The following is a 17,594-nucleotide window of genomic DNA, read 5'->3' as shown; positions in this document are numbered from 1 at the left end:
TAGCTGCCATGCCACCCTCCGGCCAGCGCGCGGCGGTAGTGGGATGCGGGAGAAGAAAATGGGCCATTGGCAAGCAAAGAATCGCGAGCTGATAAAGTAGCTGTACTCTGAAGCAGCACACTCCGGGAGGCTTTGTTACTTCATCTTTATTGTTGTGTATTTTTTTTGTTTTTTGAAAGCATATTCAAAAATGATCCTCACGGTGAAACCGCTTCAAGGAAAAGAGTGCAGCGTACAGGTGAGTGAAGTACCGCTGCGCTAGCTCACCGCCTCTTGCTAACTGCGATCGCAGCTAGCAGTTTAGCCGAGCCAGCATTGGCATGTCACATGCCGAGCTACCTTCAGAAAAACGGCTACGCATATGTTTTTTAAAGTAATAAAATAGCCTGTCAGAAATACTGGGATTCAGTGCTACACACTGTAGCCTAAACTAGCCGGTTGTATGGGCATTTCTCCTCAGAGTCATTGATGTTATAGTGGGTGGCGTGCTAGCCAAATCCTGGATAAGATGTTGCATACAATCTCGCCTGACAACAGCTGACTAGTAGCTTTTGAAGCCGGTCTTTGTGGTTTCGGGGAAAGAAAAAAAAGGGGAAGTCCTATCTTAGGGAAACACTTTTTCGTGCAGTAAGAACAATATAGCTGTCAGTTAGCTTTAGCCTCAGTCTGTCTCTCACACAGCTAATTTTTAAAACATCATGAAGCACGAACTAGATTATTTCTAAAATCGTTTAAAAATTCTGTGTTCAGCAGAGAAGTGGTTCCATGCACAACATCTACACTATAACAGTGATTACAGCCATTTCGTTTAAAATGTTAGCCAGAGTGCACTTTATTTTGTTTAGAGAGAGGGGCCTCTACAAAGGTCAGTACAAAGCGGGGATGTCACTTATATATATCCCCTTTCTGTTTTTTGCTGCTGTGTTTTTGGTCACTATCCTGTTGCATAACCCAAGGGCGTTTGAGTGTTAGAGGACAAACTAATGACTGGACATTCTACCAGAAAATCCTGAAGGATAGAGCAGAATTCATGGTTCCATCAATTACACGAAGTCTTCCAGGTCTCGAAACAGCAAAGCAGCCCCACCATCACACTACCTCCACTGTGTTTTACACCAGATGTAACACAGAACTCAAACTCTTCAAAAAGTTCAGTTCTTTTCTCGTCAGTCTAAAGAATATTTCCCAAAAAGTTTTGGGGATCATCAAGATGCTTTTTGGCAAATGTGAGATAGGCGTGTGTGTGTGTGTTGTTTTGTTCGAAATATGCCAAAAAACAAGAAATCAAGAATGGAACAAATACTCTTTTACAGCACTGTGTGCTGTGTAATTTAAACGCTGTTCAGCTGCACAGAAAGAAAACAGCTAGCGTCATGCTCTTAAATTACACATGTACTACATGATTGGGTTGTTTATCTTCCAGGTGACTGAAGACGAAAAGGTCTCCACAGTGAAGGAGCTTGTGTCTGAACGTCTCAACATACCAGCAAACCAACAACGGTTACTCTACAAAGGAAAAGCTTTAGCAGGTAGATGTGGCAACAGTGCCACATTTGATGGCAGCATTTGTTAATACTTTTCTGCATTCATCATATGTAAATTTTTAATGGCAATACATTATATCACTCTTCCTCAGATGAACACAGACTGAGTGATTACTCTATTGGTCCTGAAGCTAAATTGAATCTGGTAATCCGTCCCGTGGGAGAGAGGACTGCAGCTTCAGGGACAGCAGCACCAGGCGGCGGTGGTAGCTGTAGCAGTACCAGCAGTGGAAGCAGCACACAGGGAGGAGTATGGCAGACCATCTCCACTATACTTGCTAGACACTTTAGTCCGGCAGATGCAGCAAAGGTTCATGAACAGCTTATTAAGGTATTTAAATGCAGCATCATCTATTTTTTTTTTCGTCACACAAGTTGACAGCTGTGCATATTTAATAAATGTAAAATATTAAAGTTGAAAGGGCCAGCTATGGATGATTTATGAACATGTAGTGGTAACAATGAGATACTAATTTAAATCTGGAAATCTATTATTAATAATTACTACAATATTTGTATAATTCTTTTATCTTTTAATGAGAACGGATTTTACTGTAGAAAGTGGGTGTACTGACAACTCTTGAGTAGGGCTGTGCAATATGACCAAAATCTCATATCCCGATATAAGACATCTATCGTCCGATAACGATATAAATCACAAAAAATTTACATTTTCTGTACATTCTGAGAATCGCGGGCAGCTCCAGCTGGGCGTCGTGTAGCTGGAGTCGAGTGTTTTAACCAAAGCATGAAACGATACATTTTTAGACATAAGTTGTAACGGCCGCTGTTTTCTTTGTGAGTATTTATTACACGGCGTGCTGCGGGGAAAAGCCTGTTCTAACGTTTGAGTCTAAGGTTTATTTTTTTAGCACCTGGGGGCTCTTTTTTGCTTCTCATCTGTAAGTACTCTGCATACTCTTTTACGTGATTCTGTTTATTTTGAAAAGTCTCAACAGGATCTTGAGCTTTATTGTGAAAGGTTTATGTGGAAGATAAACAAGTGGACACGCAATGGTTTTACCGTGGTTGTTGCTAACGACAACGCATAAAAATAGTCGCTTGTCCGTCCGTAGTGTGGTTATATTAAATATAAGAGAAAGAGAGAACTTTAAGAAATTAATATAGCCACTACAGTGACCATCAAAATGGTGAAAAAATATTGCCGTAAACAGTTTATTTTGCGACACCACAAAACAAACGATAGCGTAAAATGAAACGATAGACGTTTTTATATCGTTATCCGATATATATCGTTATATCAAACAGCACTACTCTTGAGTTTGTTAGTTGATCAGCTCCTATCCATCCAACTGTGCTCACTAATTAGAAGCTACATTCAGCTGCTCCCTCATTCACGAGGCGTTGCCACAGCAGGTAGCTCTGCATGCCTTCCCAACGCAACCCCAAAGGGATTCATGTCTCCTCCTTTCGCTTGTTAGGCAAATATGTAAACCACTAAACTATGGAGCCACTAATTATGCTGGGCTAAATAATTAATTGAACAACTCAGACCAGTAGCAGCCAGACGTGCGTGTGTGTGTTTGAAGGGGGGGAGGATGAAGCAAAATCTAGTTTGGCCTTTTGCTGCCAAATTCTGTTGTTATCCTGAAATTGTTGAATTATTTGCATGCAAATAATTTTAACATCATTACAAAACAAACAGTCAAAATTGCAAACTAGCTTACCTCCACTTACGTCCACACTGTTTGGACTTAACAAACTCCTTTTAAAAGCAACAAAAATGTTTCTGAAGGTCATGCTTCCAGTCCTCCATGCATTATTTCTAAGCCAGAAAATGTTGTAAATAAATGCACTGAAATGTTTTTAACCTGCTGTTTTTCAATATGTTTTTTTCTTTTTTGTACTTTCTTTCTTTTCTCAAGGACTATGAACGTTCCCTTCGACAGCTTAGCCTCGATGACATTGAGCGCTTAGCGGGGAGGTTGCTTCATCCGGAGGGCGAGGGCATGGACACCTCATACATGGACTAAGAATGCCTAGCTTGAAGCTGTTTTTTTTCCAATTGTTGTTTGAGAGACGCTCAGTGCTTTGAGATGCATACGGTGTTCAGAGTGTTAGACTGTGAAAAATACAATTTAATTTTTCATACAGAGAGCCCCAGGGTGAGCATGGATAACACTGACTGTTTATCTCAGCAATAGGGCTTTCTTATCTTGGATGAGAAAACGTGGCCTCTTGGAATTGGCCCTTGTCATTGGTGGCACAATAACCTCGACCTGATCACATAATATCTGAATACAAAGGAGTCCATTTATGAAGCTGTCTTCACATGATCTCTGGCTGCTACAAATTCCAGGGGACACTAACTTCTAATGGAGAGTATTTATTAGTAATATTTGGGTTGCGTGATGACTGGGTGTTTCCTGTTATAACCATCTGTGCAAAGTTCATACATGTTTTATTCTGTGACTTACTGATGGCCATTGTATGTAAATATCATGTTTATATATACAGATATTAAAACACAGGAAGAAAAAAAAGCCTATCTTTCCGCTTTTGTTGTGTGTTTTTTAAGTGTCAGAATATATAAATGTATAAGCAGTGTGGTTTGATTTGAGGTTTCACAAGGCGGGACTATACATATCAGCCAATCAGATGCTAGGAAACCTCGTGACTCAAATTTTTGACCAATTGGATTGACTGAGTAATACGGTTCCGCCTATGTGATCAACTGACGGTCTGTATCTTTATGCTGCTAATTTTGGATGCCATTTCGGTTGGAATGAAGGGTTAACGCGTTATTTTAATACAAACTATGAAGAACAGGAAACTTGGATAGGAAGGAATATATCTTGAACATTGGTGAGGTCAGCATCGGGTACCGTTTCTTTAGCAGCTAAGCGAGTGGAAGCAGTTAGCTAGCTTTTCCATTTCACTTCCTCCCTTTACCGAATAGATTTAGCAAGCTATAGTTAGCACATAACATCGAGTGTCTCGGTTTGTGCTGTCACCATTTGTTGCACTGTTAGTCAGACCTGGTTTCATCCCAGTAGTTGACAACTCGTAACCAGTGTTCATCTTAAAATGCCACTTCAAACTGGTGCTTAACCTGGGAGGATTGAGCGTGGTGTTACACCCCTCTCATCAGGACCACTTCTCCCTCTGGCGAAGCTATACTGTTTTGAAGTGGACTGCATTACTTTTCTCTACTTTCTTTCTCTCTATTTTATCTTTGCTTTCTTGTGTGTGTGTGTGTGTGTTTAATTCTTTTTTTTTCTTTTTTTTTTAAAAACAATGTAGCAACAGTGTCCGGTCTGTTGGAAGGATGGAAACTCTCATTCCCACCATCAACCGGTTGCAGGAGGTCTTTCTAACACTGGGGGCGGAGATCATACAGTTACCTCAGATAGTCGTGGTTGGATCTCAGGTAGGCTAGCTAGGACACATCTAAAGTACTGTGCAAAAGTCTGAGCTACCCATGATTTCGTTATATTTTGTTTCCAAGCAGCCAGGCTTTCTTCTAATTTTTAAAGTAGTCTTGAACAATAGTTCTTCAGGTTTTCTGAAGGTCTATCAAAGTTCTTCTTTGGAGACTGCCTACTTTTTTCACTCCTTTTCAGTCGAGTCCTTGTACCTGAACATTTTTACAGAAATGTTTTGTTCATTAAGTTAATTTGTTTATTCCCTAATTCAAAGCCTGAGCAATATAGCAGACACTTGACTTACAGAACATGCTTTAAGTTGTATCTTTGGGCATCTTGTTAGTGAAAATAATTTATTCCAATTTCTTTATCTGTGAAAAATGCCAAAGTTGACAGAAAGTTCCCAAAAGAGCTGAAAACTTTGTATACATAAAAAAAATATATATATATCTACAGCAGATGAACTCTATCTGAAAGTCATGTCCTTAAGAAACAGGAAAGAAAATCCATCAAAGACCTGACACAGAACCTGAGAGATGCATCTGGTCCTTCAGTTGATCCATCCACTATTTACTAAAGTCTCATCAGGGTTGTCAGTGAAAGAGTGGCTGTCAAGTAACCATTCCTAAGGAAAGGAAACAAGGAGAAAACACTGAGGTATCCCAGATTACAAACTGGACTGAAAATCAATGGCAGCAGTTTTTATCGTGTGATGAATCCGTATTTGAAATGATTGGTTCAAATCATCTACAAAGATGTCAGGAGGGAGGCACTACAGTGAGTGTCTACTGTAAAACCCTGGACGTTCTATCATGGTTTAGAACTGCATTTTCAGCCAGTGGTCTTATCAAAATTGATTAAATTATGAACACAGAAAAATGCAGTCAGATTTTGATCCTCTATGTAGTGCCATCTGAAAAGCGTCTGATTTGCGGTGGCTTCATTTTTCAGGATGATAATGATCCCAGATACACTGCCAATGCAATAAAAGTTTACCTGGATATACAACACACACACAATGGAACACTATCAGGTATGGAGAGGCCAACCCTCAACATAATTGAAGCAGTGTGGTATCATCTTGACAAAACAAAAGGCAGACAACAGCCGAAGAAGAGGCTTCAAGAAGCCTGGAGAACTAATTCTGAAGGCTACTTAAAGAATTGACAAAAAAGTTTGCCCAAGAGAGCTTGAAGTAAAAAGCTCAACGGTGATGCAGTTTTATCAAATGTTTATCTATAACATTCCATCATCTGTAATGTATGCTGTAGCTGAAGTTGTAAACTGTGTTCATGTTATTTTTTTATTATATTCACAATGGCATATCCACACTGCATGAAAACTTTGCAGATGACTGTATCAGGGTTAAACTGGTCTTATCATGTGTCATAACAGAGCAGTGGAAAGAGCTCTGTGTTGGAGAGCCTGGTTGGACGGGATTTCTTGCCTCGAGGATCAGGAATAGTCACAAGACGACCCCTGGTGTTGCAGCTTGTTAATGTCCCCCCAGTGCAGGAGAGGCTGAAGATCGAGAACGGTAAACAAACACAAATCTGTCACTGTTATATTCCTTTTAAAAAAACAAAGTCAAGTGTAGGAAGTTAGGGTATGCAGAAGAATGAGGAGAATAGAGTAACAGAAGGTTGTAATTAAAGTGTATACTGCATGCAGTAGTTAACGTGCACCTTTTCTCACTGTTTTTAACTGCTATTCCTTTTATGGTCTTGCTTTGCTAACACTCTCTTTCTTCCTCTTCTCCTTCACTCACTTTTCAGGAAATGGAATTAAGCAAAATGCCCAAAACAGCTACCCAGGTCTCTCTATACTTGATCTGCATGCACTTGTCTTTGTTTAACTTCTTCATTTCTTTTCTGACATTTTCTTCAGCCTGATCTTTCTGCGTCTAGTATGAATACAAGTGGCTTTGTCTTATATTCAAATTAGCATAATGTCTCTTCAAAGTCTTAGTTTTATCTGTGTTAAAATTCACACTTACTCCTATTTGTTCAGGTGTCAAAGCTGAAGAATGGGGTACATTTCTGCACTGCAAGAATCAGGTTTGTTTATCTTAGGCATTCAAATAATATGTGCACTGCATTGGTTCTGTATTGTGTGCTGGGATTATGTAATTTATGTATGTAATTTTCTCACTCTTTTAATAGATCTTCACAGATTTTCAGGAAATTCGTCGGGAAATTGAAGCAGAGACTGAACGAGGTTCAGGCGACAATAAAGTGAGAAGAACACTTTGATGTGCGCTCAGTAATGCTGCAGGTTCAGCTGTTTCCACTGGATTCATTATTTTCTTTCTCTGTTTTTCATATCCAGGGGATCAGTCCTGAGCCCATATATCTGAAGATTTTCTCTCCAAAAGTTCTTAATCTCACTCTGGTTGATTTACCTGGAATTACTAAGGTAGACTCAGCCTCTTGACAGGGATGCTGACTGGATTTGATTTATGCAAACACAGTGACGTTAGATAATCATTAATAATGATTGAATGTGTGCTGTGGTTAATTTAATGTTGGCCGCATACTGCTGTTGTTGTCTTAGGTTCCTGTCGGGGACCAGCCAAAGGACATCGAGGCTCAAGTGCAAGAGATGATCTTGTCCTTTATCTCCAATCCAAACTGCCTTATCCTCGCAGTGTCCCCTGCCAACTCTGACTTGGCCACATCTGATGCACTAAAATTGGCTCGTGAGGTTGATCCAGATGGTAGGACATTATTTATACAGGGGTTTTTTTTCCTCAGAATTTATCTTAATTTTCTCTCTCTCTCTGTGCTTACTGCATGACGTGCTTCATTTTTAAAGTGTTACATAACATGCTTTCATTTTTAAATTATCAAATGTGTCGAAAGAAGTAATTTCATGCTACTGATATAGCCTGTCTTTACAGTTTAAAAACCTTGCTGACAGGAAAATGAATGTTCATGTGCTCCCTTTGGCTGTGGTGATAAAGAGAATGAATGATTAAATGGGGGAACCGTTCACCCTGAATGATCTGTGAATGTTGTGTTGGTGTCTGTCAGGCCGTCGAACACTGCTGGTGGTCAGTAAGCTGGACCTGATGGATGCAGGAACCGATGCGCTGGAGGTCCTTCTGGGTCGAGTCATTCCAGTCAGGCTTGGGATTATCGGGGTGGTTAACAGGTTTGGAAGAAACAAACTTGCTTGTTGATCTATAATTAAAAGTATTAATATTCTGATTATCTTACTTAACTCGCTGTTTTCTTCTTGTTGTAGGAGCCAGCATGACATAAATACTCAGAAAAGCCTGGAGGACTCAATGAAGGATGAGCAGGCTTTCTTGCAGCGCCACTATCCCTCGCTAGTGTCTCGCGCTGGCTCTCGCTATCTGGCCAAAACTTTCAGCAGGCTGCTCATGCACCACATCCGGGACTGCTTGCCAGACCTCAAAACCCGAGTGACTGTGCTGAGTGCCCAGTACCAGGCAAGACTCAACAGCTACGGACAGCCCGTAGAGGATCACAGTGCCACTCTGCTACAGATAGTCACCAAGTTTGCCAGCGATTATTGCAACACCATTGAGGGAACAGCCAGGCACATACAAACCTCAGAGCTGTGAGTCTGACCACACTCTAGTGGCGTCTAGTGGAACTTTTGTTTTCTGATTTAGTGAAATGCCTTAACTCTTCTTTTTAACACAGCAGTTGTTGCACAAATCTGCATTTTAACTTACTTTGATGAGCGTCCCAAAAGGTTGATTCTGTTCATCTGGACGTAGCGTTTTCAGTGAGAGAAACATTTCGTCGCTCACTCAAGTGACTTCTTCAGTCTCAGCTGATTGCAGGTTTCCCCAATCTTTTAAACAGGACATTTGCATAATGACTGAAGCTAGCCCACTAACGAACAATGGCCTATGAGGTCAGTTTCTTGATCATTAATATGAAATTGTTATGAACATTGATCAACAGCCACTGATCAAAGACCATTGGTCAATGACAGCTGATCAATGGCCATGAGTACTATTCACAGAGAGGTGGGGAATGGCTTCAATCACAGCACTGTAAGATGGTGAAACGTGAAAAATATACCATTAGGCCCCCTCCTCAGCCTTCTTGATATGATGTTCTGATGTTCTGTGGCGATGCTGTTCGCTCTTTGTCGTAGCGTCCTGATGACACACAGTTTGTGCTCCAGTGGGTGATGAGAGTCAAACCTTAAATACTTTACGTTACCCATCAACTTTTAAATGTCCCCCCTTAATGATGGAAATCTCACAGTCTAAGAAGGCGGTCATTTTTCATAACCTCCCTGGTGAACTTGATGTGTTTCTCCACCAAGTTAATCTGATCAGCGAATTGTGGTACATCCTGAGATTTGATTTTCAACCAGGTGTCATCCACATACCTGAACCAACGACTTGGGGGTGTTCCAGGGTAGGATAACAGAGCCCCGTTTTCCACTTCTTCCATGTACAAGTTGGCCACAGTGGGTGAAACTGGGGAACCTATGGCACACCCATGTTTCTGCCTGTAGTACTGACACTTGTATTTGAAATAGGTGGAATGAAGACACAGTTCCACAAACAAACACACTTGGTCGGTGCTGAGAGTGGTCCTGTTGCTGAGGTTGGGGTCATCCTGTAATCTCTTACGAACTACCTCCACTGCTTCTGTGACTGGAACACAAGTGAAGAGAAACGTAACATCATATGAGACCATTGTTTCATCTGCCTCCATAATGACATCTCTAAGCTTCTCAACAAAATTCAAAGTGTTCTGGATGTAGCGTTTAGAGCTGCCTACCAACGGGTTGAGGATCAAAGCCAGAAACTTTGAGATGTTATACGTGACTGAGTTGATCGTGCAGACAATTGGTCTTAAAGGTACACCCTGTTTTTGTATCTTTGGTAAACCATACAGACTTGGTGTAGTTTCCCCTGGGTGTAGCCTGTTGTATGAGGTCTGGTCAGCAGCATCGTCTTAATCTAAGTGCTTCAGACAATCTATCACCCTCTTCCTGTAACCACTACCTGGGTCTTGTTGTAGGGGTTCATAAGTATTTTTGTCAGTGAGCAGTGACAACATTTTTCATGACAGTCCTTCTGGTTGAGTGAAACCGTGCACCTACCCTTGTCGACAGAAGAATGATTACATTGTTTTCCAGATGAACAGAATCCACTTTTTGGGATTTGCTAACCTGGATGATTGAGACTGCATCGAGACATTTGACGAGTGTCATGAGAGTAATGTCCTCGTGCTAATGTAGGTGTAAACTAAAGTGGTATCAGCATCTTCCGTTGGCACATTCCACTCCGCAGCTCTTACCACTTGATGATTAATTCATTAAAATACATGGGGAGCAAATATTGACCCTTTTTGGTTGACTGCATTTAATCTTGGCACAGCTAGCATTGCTGACACGCAGGACTGAGACACAGCACTGATGTCACAGCTTTCACCTTTCTCTTCTTTCTGCAGCTGTGGAGGTGCCCGCATCTGTTACATATTCCACGAGACCTTTGGCCGGACCTTGCAGTCTATCGACCCCCTGGCGGGCCTGACTGATCTCGATATCCTCACTGCTATCCGTAATGCTACTGTAAGCTTCTTCTCACTTCTGTTTGTGTAGCTCTACTAAATCGTAATTCTAGTCAAGTCTGGAGCTGGTGTGTATTTGTGTTTGTGTGTATGATATTTGCCCTGCAGGGCCCACGGCCAGCACTTTTTGTGCCCGAGGTGTCCTTTGAGCTGCTGGTGAAGCGGCAAATTAAGCGTCTAGAGGAGCCCAGTCTGCGCTGCGTGGAGCTGGTTCATGAAGAGCTGCAGCGGATCATCCAGCACTGTTCCTCCTTCAGTACACAGGTGGGACCACAGATCATATTGCACTTTACACATGGTTGAATAAAGAAAATAGTGCCGCAGTAATTATTACAGAACCGTGTTAAAAAACAGCGTGTCTTTGCATTTTTAAGGAGCTTCTTCGATTTCCCAAGCTGCACGATTCCATTGTGGAAGTAGTGACTGGATTATTGAGGAAACGCTTGCCGATTACTAATGAAATGGTAATCCACAGCTTAAGCAAGATCATCATTTTTATATTAATTATATTAGTCATCCCACTGGATGCTTTTTTTGCTTTTTTTTTTACTTTCAGGTCCATCATTTAGTAGCAATAGAGCTTGCCTACATCAACACAAAGCATCCAGACTTCACGGATGCGGCGCAGGTCTCCGCATCTGTCAACAGTCAGCAGGTAGTAGTTTGTTTCTCACTGCAGGGACTTTTTTTCTGCTTGGCTAAACAGCAGACACTGTGCTCTTTAAAAGCTGAAGCGTAATTCATAATTAAATATTAAAACCACTTTTAGAGTTTTTAGTGGAATCCCAGCCTAAAAAAACCCCGTCTTTTACCCTCTGAGTTGCTTGTTTTCAGGCAGAGGCTCTTGACGGAGGGAAGCGCTGGAAGAACGAGAAGGTCACGGAAGAAAAAGCTGCAGCTGCAGGCTTTGGGAGCCCCAGCAAAGGCCAGGCCATTAACCTCCTTGACACCGTGAGTAGCGGGATTAGCAGTATGACAAAGCACTGAAGTCATTGCAGATGGTCAGTATTAATATTTTGCTTGGCCCTTCTCTCTGTCAGGCTGTGCCAGTGTCCCGAAAGCTGAGCTCGAGGGAGCAGAGGGACTGTGAGGTCATCCAGCGTCTCATCAAGAGCTACTTCCTCATTGTCCGCAAGAGCATCCAAGACAGGTTTGACTGGCACAAATCCAGAGTACCCCAGGGGACCCTACTTCCCCTTTACATCATGTTCAAAGCTCAGTTGTTGCTGTTGATTAGTTCAAATTTGGCGCAAACATTCAGTTAGAATAAAGTTGGTCAAAAGTGACATGACCTTACTGAACTCGCAGTAATTCATGTGGTAATTATGTTGTCTTTTATAGGACAAAATGATTAATTGAGATCAAAGTTCAGCTTTGCTGTGACAGCATTCTGTAAAACCACTTCTCTGGTTATTATTCAGGAGCTTAAAGGCTTTTATACACTGGACATGCAAATTGTTCAAATGTTATGAGCGTTAAAAATATTTTTTGGGCCGGCAGCATAACTTCGCTGACCAATCAGACCACTGCATTTTCCAACAAGTGCGCTGTAAGTCCGTGAGTCATTTGGTGCCGGGCCGCGAGAGTTGAGGCTCGGGTGTAAAATTTATGGTTTTTATGGTTAACTCGGTTTCCCTGGGTCTTATGTTACTCTCAATGTTGTTGGCGCTTTTCAGAAGGACGCTGCTAATAAATTTACACAACTACACAGTGGGTTCTTGTTTATTATTATATTTACAAAATACCACAGTTTTTGTCTTGGTCATTTTATTTTGTTGTATTTATCTGCAACACCTTAAAGGCTGGTCCGTGAAAATATTTTCTGAAATTAAATTGGTCTGTGGCGCAAAAAATGTTGGGGACCGCTGTGTTAGACGACAAGTTTGGATCCAAAAACTTTGGAAAATTCTTTGTGTTTTCCGAAAGCGCTCCGTGTGGCCTTAACTCTTAGATAAAAAAGTAGATCATATATCTTGGCCATTTCTGAATTGATGATACTGATCAGTGGTTAACCAAATATTTTTAGAGACTTTTACATCAGTAACACAAAAATCTGAAGGCTGTCTGTCTATCTGACACATTAAAACACTGAGCCTGAACTTTAAATAGTTAACACGCAGCCCCGTCACTGTCCATTTCATACCATCAAACATGACATTGCTAAATCCTCCCTCAAGGTCTGAGAGTACAACTGTGACCACTATGGTTCCCGCGGAGCTGTATTTTGCTGCAGAAGGAGCTCATGCTGATGGATTTCTGCCTGATGATGCTTAATGCGAGTGCTTGTACGATCTGTGTTCAGAGAGCAGTTTCTGATTTATTCCTTAGGGGAAATGTTCCCTGACTGAAAGTCTGGGTGAAGTGTTCACTCGTTTATAAAATGTTGTCTGCTCCGGTTATATTAAAGTAATGATCCAGTATAAGTCCATTTACTTGCATTTGCCTGCATGGACTGGTTTTAGCTATGGACAGGGGTGGGCTTGTCTCCAACAGGCAGCTTAGCCACTCAGTCAAAAGTTCAGAAAAGTGTGTTCAGGCTTCCTGAACGACAGGCGTACAAGTCTAAATGTCAGCTCAGGTGTAACATTTGTAGCTGTATTTGTTCAGGTGAGACGTATCGTGATGCTCTTCTTCTCCCAACACCTTTAATGTTAGATCAGTGCTGATATGTATTGGTCAGATGAAAATGTTGTTTTTTAATGAAATCCATCAGATTTTTCCCTCATTTGCATCTTTTCTGCCTGGCCGCAGGGCACCGAGAGCAAGCGTGCCACTGCGTGCGTGTATTAACTTCACAATTAGATGTGCCTGATGGTGCTGTCAGTGTGGCTCGGGGTTAGCAGCTTTAACCTTTTATCTTATCAGTTGTTACTTAGATAAAAGAGCTGCATTGAAAGAGCAGTCTAACTACATGAACAAAGGCTTCTTATATAATGAGAGCTTTTATTTTTCCTCTAAAAAAGATGAAGGGGTTATCTTTACATGTAAACTAGAGGGTGACACATTTAGTGAGGACATTAGATTTAGTCTCTGTGGATATTAACTCATGCACTGTTTTCCCTACTTTTACTTCAATTACTGTAAGGGGATTAAATATATCAGCATTTGCAATAAGAGTTTTTGTTCTGGGTGTTTTTTTGTTTATTTTGTATGTGTCTGTCTTAACTGTGTTGCTCTATTAGAGAGTAAGTGTGCAGATGTTGATTCCTGCAGTGATGTCTGTTCTCATACAGCTGCTACATACATACAAATCAGCGTTTCTTAATATTAGTTTAGTTTATTTTTTTAATATGAGATTAAGCACAAAATAAATCAGCAGTAATGATCTGAACAGGGACTCAGCTCTAACTCTGGAGTCCCTCGCCCTAGTTTCTAGTCAGATTACAGCTTTCTTGGTTGGTGGAAGCATGCAAATTCAGAATAGTACCCTAGTGTCGTTCTGTGTGTCTACAGTGTGCCCAAGACAGTGATGCATTTCCTGGTGAACTACGTGAAAGAACATCTGCAGAGTGAGCTGGTGGGTCAGCTTTATAAACAGCCACTGCTCCAGGAGCTGCTCATTGAGTCACAGGACACAGCACAGCAGCGGACTGAGGTTGCTCAAATGCTTGAGGTAAAATTGGATGATGCAATTTGTTCTCTGAATGGGTTCTGAACATCGTGGAACAGCTAGCTGTTTTTCTTTTTCTTTTTTTTCTTTTATCTGCGGTCTTAATGCCAGCAATTTAACCAGCCTGCCTTTCTTTCTTTTTTTCTTTCTATCTTTTTTTCTTTCTTGCTTTCTCAGGCACTTAAAAAAGCCAATAACATCATCTCTGAGATCCGGGAGACTCATCTTTGGTAGCCAGAGGAATGCAACAACTTCTCTTGTGTCAAAGGAGAGCTCTGAGAGTTTGAGAGTGTATGTGAGTTTTCGGCAGTCTGTGTTAATGTGTGGCAGTACCACTGTTTTCTCACGGACCAGTGACCATAGCACATTCAGATCTACTTTTTTTTTTTTCCTCTCTGGCAGTTGCACTGAACAGCATACTGGAGCTGTTGCTTTCACTGTGAATGCTGAGAGAGAGAGAGAGATCAATCACACTCAGGCTGAAAGTGTTATTTAACAGGTAGAATGTGACAAGCATAGCCGCGAACAAACATTTCCTGCAATACTTTGTGTGAAAACCTTTGATGGGTCATAAGTTTGTTTTATTTTTTTGTAATGTATGTTGTGTATGGAGTATTTATTTTCTCTGTGTTTATTTTTTTTTTATAAATTTGAAATGTGTTCACACTGCACAGCTCCATGCTTTCCAGGCACTGGCTTCCTCTGAGCCCACTTTAGCAGGTGCTAAAACTATGTTAGATTAGATTTCCTGACTTTAATCTCCTTTGTTGGAGTGCTCAGCAGATATAGAAATAAAGTGAAAGTCAAATCAATGCAGACTGCAATGCAACACTAAAGACAGGCTGCAGTCATTTAAAGAAATTACAGGATGACTGCGGATTGTTTTTCCAGCTCCGATGCTAATCAATATCAGGTTTATTTTCCAGTCTCGTTTGCATATGAGCCTATTTTTACTGCCTGCTGTAAACATTCCAGTTTTGGGTGAGCAAACCAAACATGCCCAACATATCCTTCCCTCTGTTTGTGTACGATTTTTAGAAGACTGCCACATTGAGCTGGACAGCTTTAGTATAAAGTGTGTATGCACCATAGTGTTAGTCAATTCTTACACTTGAAGTGTGTTTTTATTTTATTTTTTAACCATTAAAAGAGTACGCTTGTTATATTTCAGACCCACATGATAGTACTGAAATTTCCTGTAGCTTTGTTTCCTTCCCCACAAAACCAATTATCCACTTGTTTCCACTGTTAATGCTACAGAGATATAAGCTTGTTCGTATTACTGACCCTTTCCAGCCGCTCAGATAAACTGCCTCCAGGAAAGCGAGACAATTAGAAATGTAGATGAATCCTGCCTGCAGTTGTTTTTTTGTTACATTCCCAACCATAAACCTCAGTCTTAATTTACCCTGACTCATTTGCCCCTGTGCCAGTCACTGTTTCATTATGTAATATTCATTAATATGTAAAATAATGCATCTCTTCCCGGCTTTCCTCTCCCATTCTCAGGCTCAGATAATAGCCAAAACTAATGTTATCCTAAGAATTAGACTTTTTCAGGAAGACCTGCTTTAAACAGAAAGTTCGCCCCTGATCAAATATACATGTTCCCCTCCTCGACCTGCAGTGCTGTTTATCTACTGGATTGTTTTGGTATGAAAGAAGACGGCTCCTACATGACACAGGGCAACCAGAGGTAACTCGAGTCAGAGTTTTCAGGGTCCCCGAAGGTGCCTCTCTTTTTCACCTGGCTAGATTGCCACGGTAACTGATGCTGAACACATGACCTGGTCAGGAGCATGATCTGATCAGTTTCCTTTTAGGATCAGGTGCAAGGACAGTGTTTACACTAATTATTTTATTTTCAGTTTGCTTTCAGTGAAAAGTTGTTCCTTGCTGAAGGAATATGTTTTGTATATGCAACTTTTTGAAGCCGTACTTTACTTACGCACTGAAGCCCAACTATAAAGCTGCAGCAGCACAAAGTGTATGTCGCATTGTGACAGGAATTTGCATACATTCGGTTGGTGATGCAGAACGTCTGTGGTCCTAATCTGCTGCTAAGTCTCTTTACACTGCTGGAAATACAGCTAATAGGGTACAAATTAGAAAATGAATTGGTTACATTTGTAGACTATATAATTAATAATTTCACTTTAAGCTGGCGACAAGTGATATCCACAGCTCTTTTATGTACACACCTGTGATGTTTAAGTATATCAGGTTTAAAGTTTATGAGCTCTAACATACAGCTGTCACATTAGAAATGAACAGCAGCACCGAGACCCACCAAATGATAAAATAAGTATATTGGAAGGCACTTCAGGCTGCTCCCTTATTTCCCGAGAGGTCGTCAGAGTAGATGAAACTGTGTGTTTGATTTGGCACCGGATGCCTTTCCTGACACGACCCTCACATTTTATCCAGGCTTGTGACCCTCACAGGCTGGGTTCCCAGGATTGAACCGAGGATCTCTAGGCGAGTGTGTTTACCACTCAGTGTGATTTTGATGATTATGAGTTCATATGATATATATATATATCGTCATTACTTTCTCCTCTTATTTGCAGCAACATCGTTACCATTATATTTTACTGCTGTATCTGTCTGTCTGTGTTATGCATGTGACAGACTAGCTAGGGTGTACTCTCCCTCTCATTATATCACAGCTGGGATAGGCTCCAGTGCCCCTGCAAACCTGAACTGGAAAAGTAGAAGAAGACGGATGGATGGATATATGTACTAGCACCACGTCAGATAATGTCACTGTCTGGAATATGAGGTGCTGAGTTGATGTATTTTAAGGAAAAAGAGTCAAATGATGCAGTCACTAACTGATGCTGTGATACCCGTTATCACCAGCTGTTTTTAGGGTTTCTTTTTGTTTGCTTTTTAACCAGTTAATGCAAAGAAAGCTTGGCTGAGTTGAACTTGCTTGATTTTTAGGTACCTTCAGCACCGCAAAGTAAGAACCGTCTAGCCCACTTCTGTTCAAGAGATGGCATCAAATTTCTCCAAAACTGTGCAATTCACTCCAAAATAATCCAAACAGATAAACTGTACTTGAGGCCAGAGGGAAACGTGTACACTTTGGGTGTGAAATTTCTCATTAAGGGTACTATTAAACAGTAATTCTGTCTTCACTGTGTTTTTCTGAAAGCCCTGTATACGGTTGCATGTATGGTTCAGTATGCATGTGTCAAGGTATGAATGAATGTATATTTTGTATTATTTAAATGTATATTAAGATCATGTGTCAACTGCCTCATGAGTTCTTGCCTGCCAATATTTGTGATAAATGTTGACTAAATGTCATTTGGAGGGTCTCATTAAACCCTATCAAATGATCCCATGCAGTGAAGTGTGTGTGTCTGGTGTCATAGACAACATGCAGCTCCAACAGTTTTCAATGTGTTTGTTTGTTTTTTGGTTGTTTGTCCCCCACAGTGCTCTAGCAGTAGATGTGATTGGATTCACTCCTCTTCTT

The 17,594-nt window shown here is 41.0% G+C and overlaps 2 protein-coding genes across 5 annotated transcripts; both read left to right on the top strand.

The window, feature by feature from the left end:
- The first annotated feature begins 53 nt into the window (after positions 1-53).
- Positions 54-4,048, top strand: ubl4a (ubiquitin like 4A). The gene is made up of 4 exons (XM_006784037.2): positions 54-238; positions 1,424-1,529; positions 1,637-1,875; positions 3,431-4,048. Exons 1-4 carry the CDS (start codon positions 191-193, stop codon positions 3,536-3,538), a joined length of 501 nt encoding a protein of 166 aa, XP_006784100.1. The 5' UTR covers positions 54-190; the 3' UTR covers positions 3,539-4,048.
- A 174-nt stretch (positions 4,049-4,222) lies between these two features.
- Positions 4,223-17,453, top strand: si:dkey-32e23.4 (dynamin-1-like protein). Of its 4 annotated transcripts, XR_004843429.2 has the most exons (19): positions 4,223-4,375; positions 4,809-4,935; positions 6,326-6,467; positions 6,706-6,744; positions 6,941-6,987; positions 7,093-7,164; positions 7,259-7,345; positions 7,484-7,646; positions 7,963-8,083; positions 8,177-8,515; positions 10,378-10,498; positions 10,606-10,761; positions 10,872-10,961; positions 11,054-11,152; positions 11,332-11,448; positions 11,538-11,647; positions 13,951-14,110; positions 14,285-14,398; positions 14,510-17,452. XR_004843429.2 is itself a non-coding variant. In XM_035905077.2 (18 exons), exons 2-18 carry the CDS (start codon positions 4,834-4,836, stop codon positions 14,339-14,341), a joined length of 2,022 nt encoding a protein of 673 aa, XP_035760970.2. In that variant the 5' UTR covers positions 4,223-4,370; positions 4,809-4,833; the 3' UTR covers positions 14,342-17,453. The 4 variants fall into 4 exon arrangements, 3 of the variants coding, with proteins under 3 accessions (XP_035760970.2, XP_006784095.2, XP_006784098.2); XM_035905077.2 differs by having other exon boundaries at positions 4,223-4,370; positions 14,285-17,453; XM_006784032.3 differs by having other exon boundaries at positions 14,285-17,452.
- The last annotated feature ends 141 nt before the right edge of the window (positions 17,454-17,594 follow it).

This window comes from Neolamprologus brichardi, chromosome 12 (genome assembly GCF_056152115.1).
Source record: "Neolamprologus brichardi isolate AB-2024 chromosome 12, ASM5615211v1, whole genome shotgun sequence".
In the NCBI taxonomy this organism is placed as follows: Eukaryota; Metazoa; Chordata; class Actinopteri; order Cichliformes; family Cichlidae; genus Neolamprologus; species Neolamprologus brichardi.
This window is presented reverse-complemented; position numbering and strand designations above follow the sequence as displayed.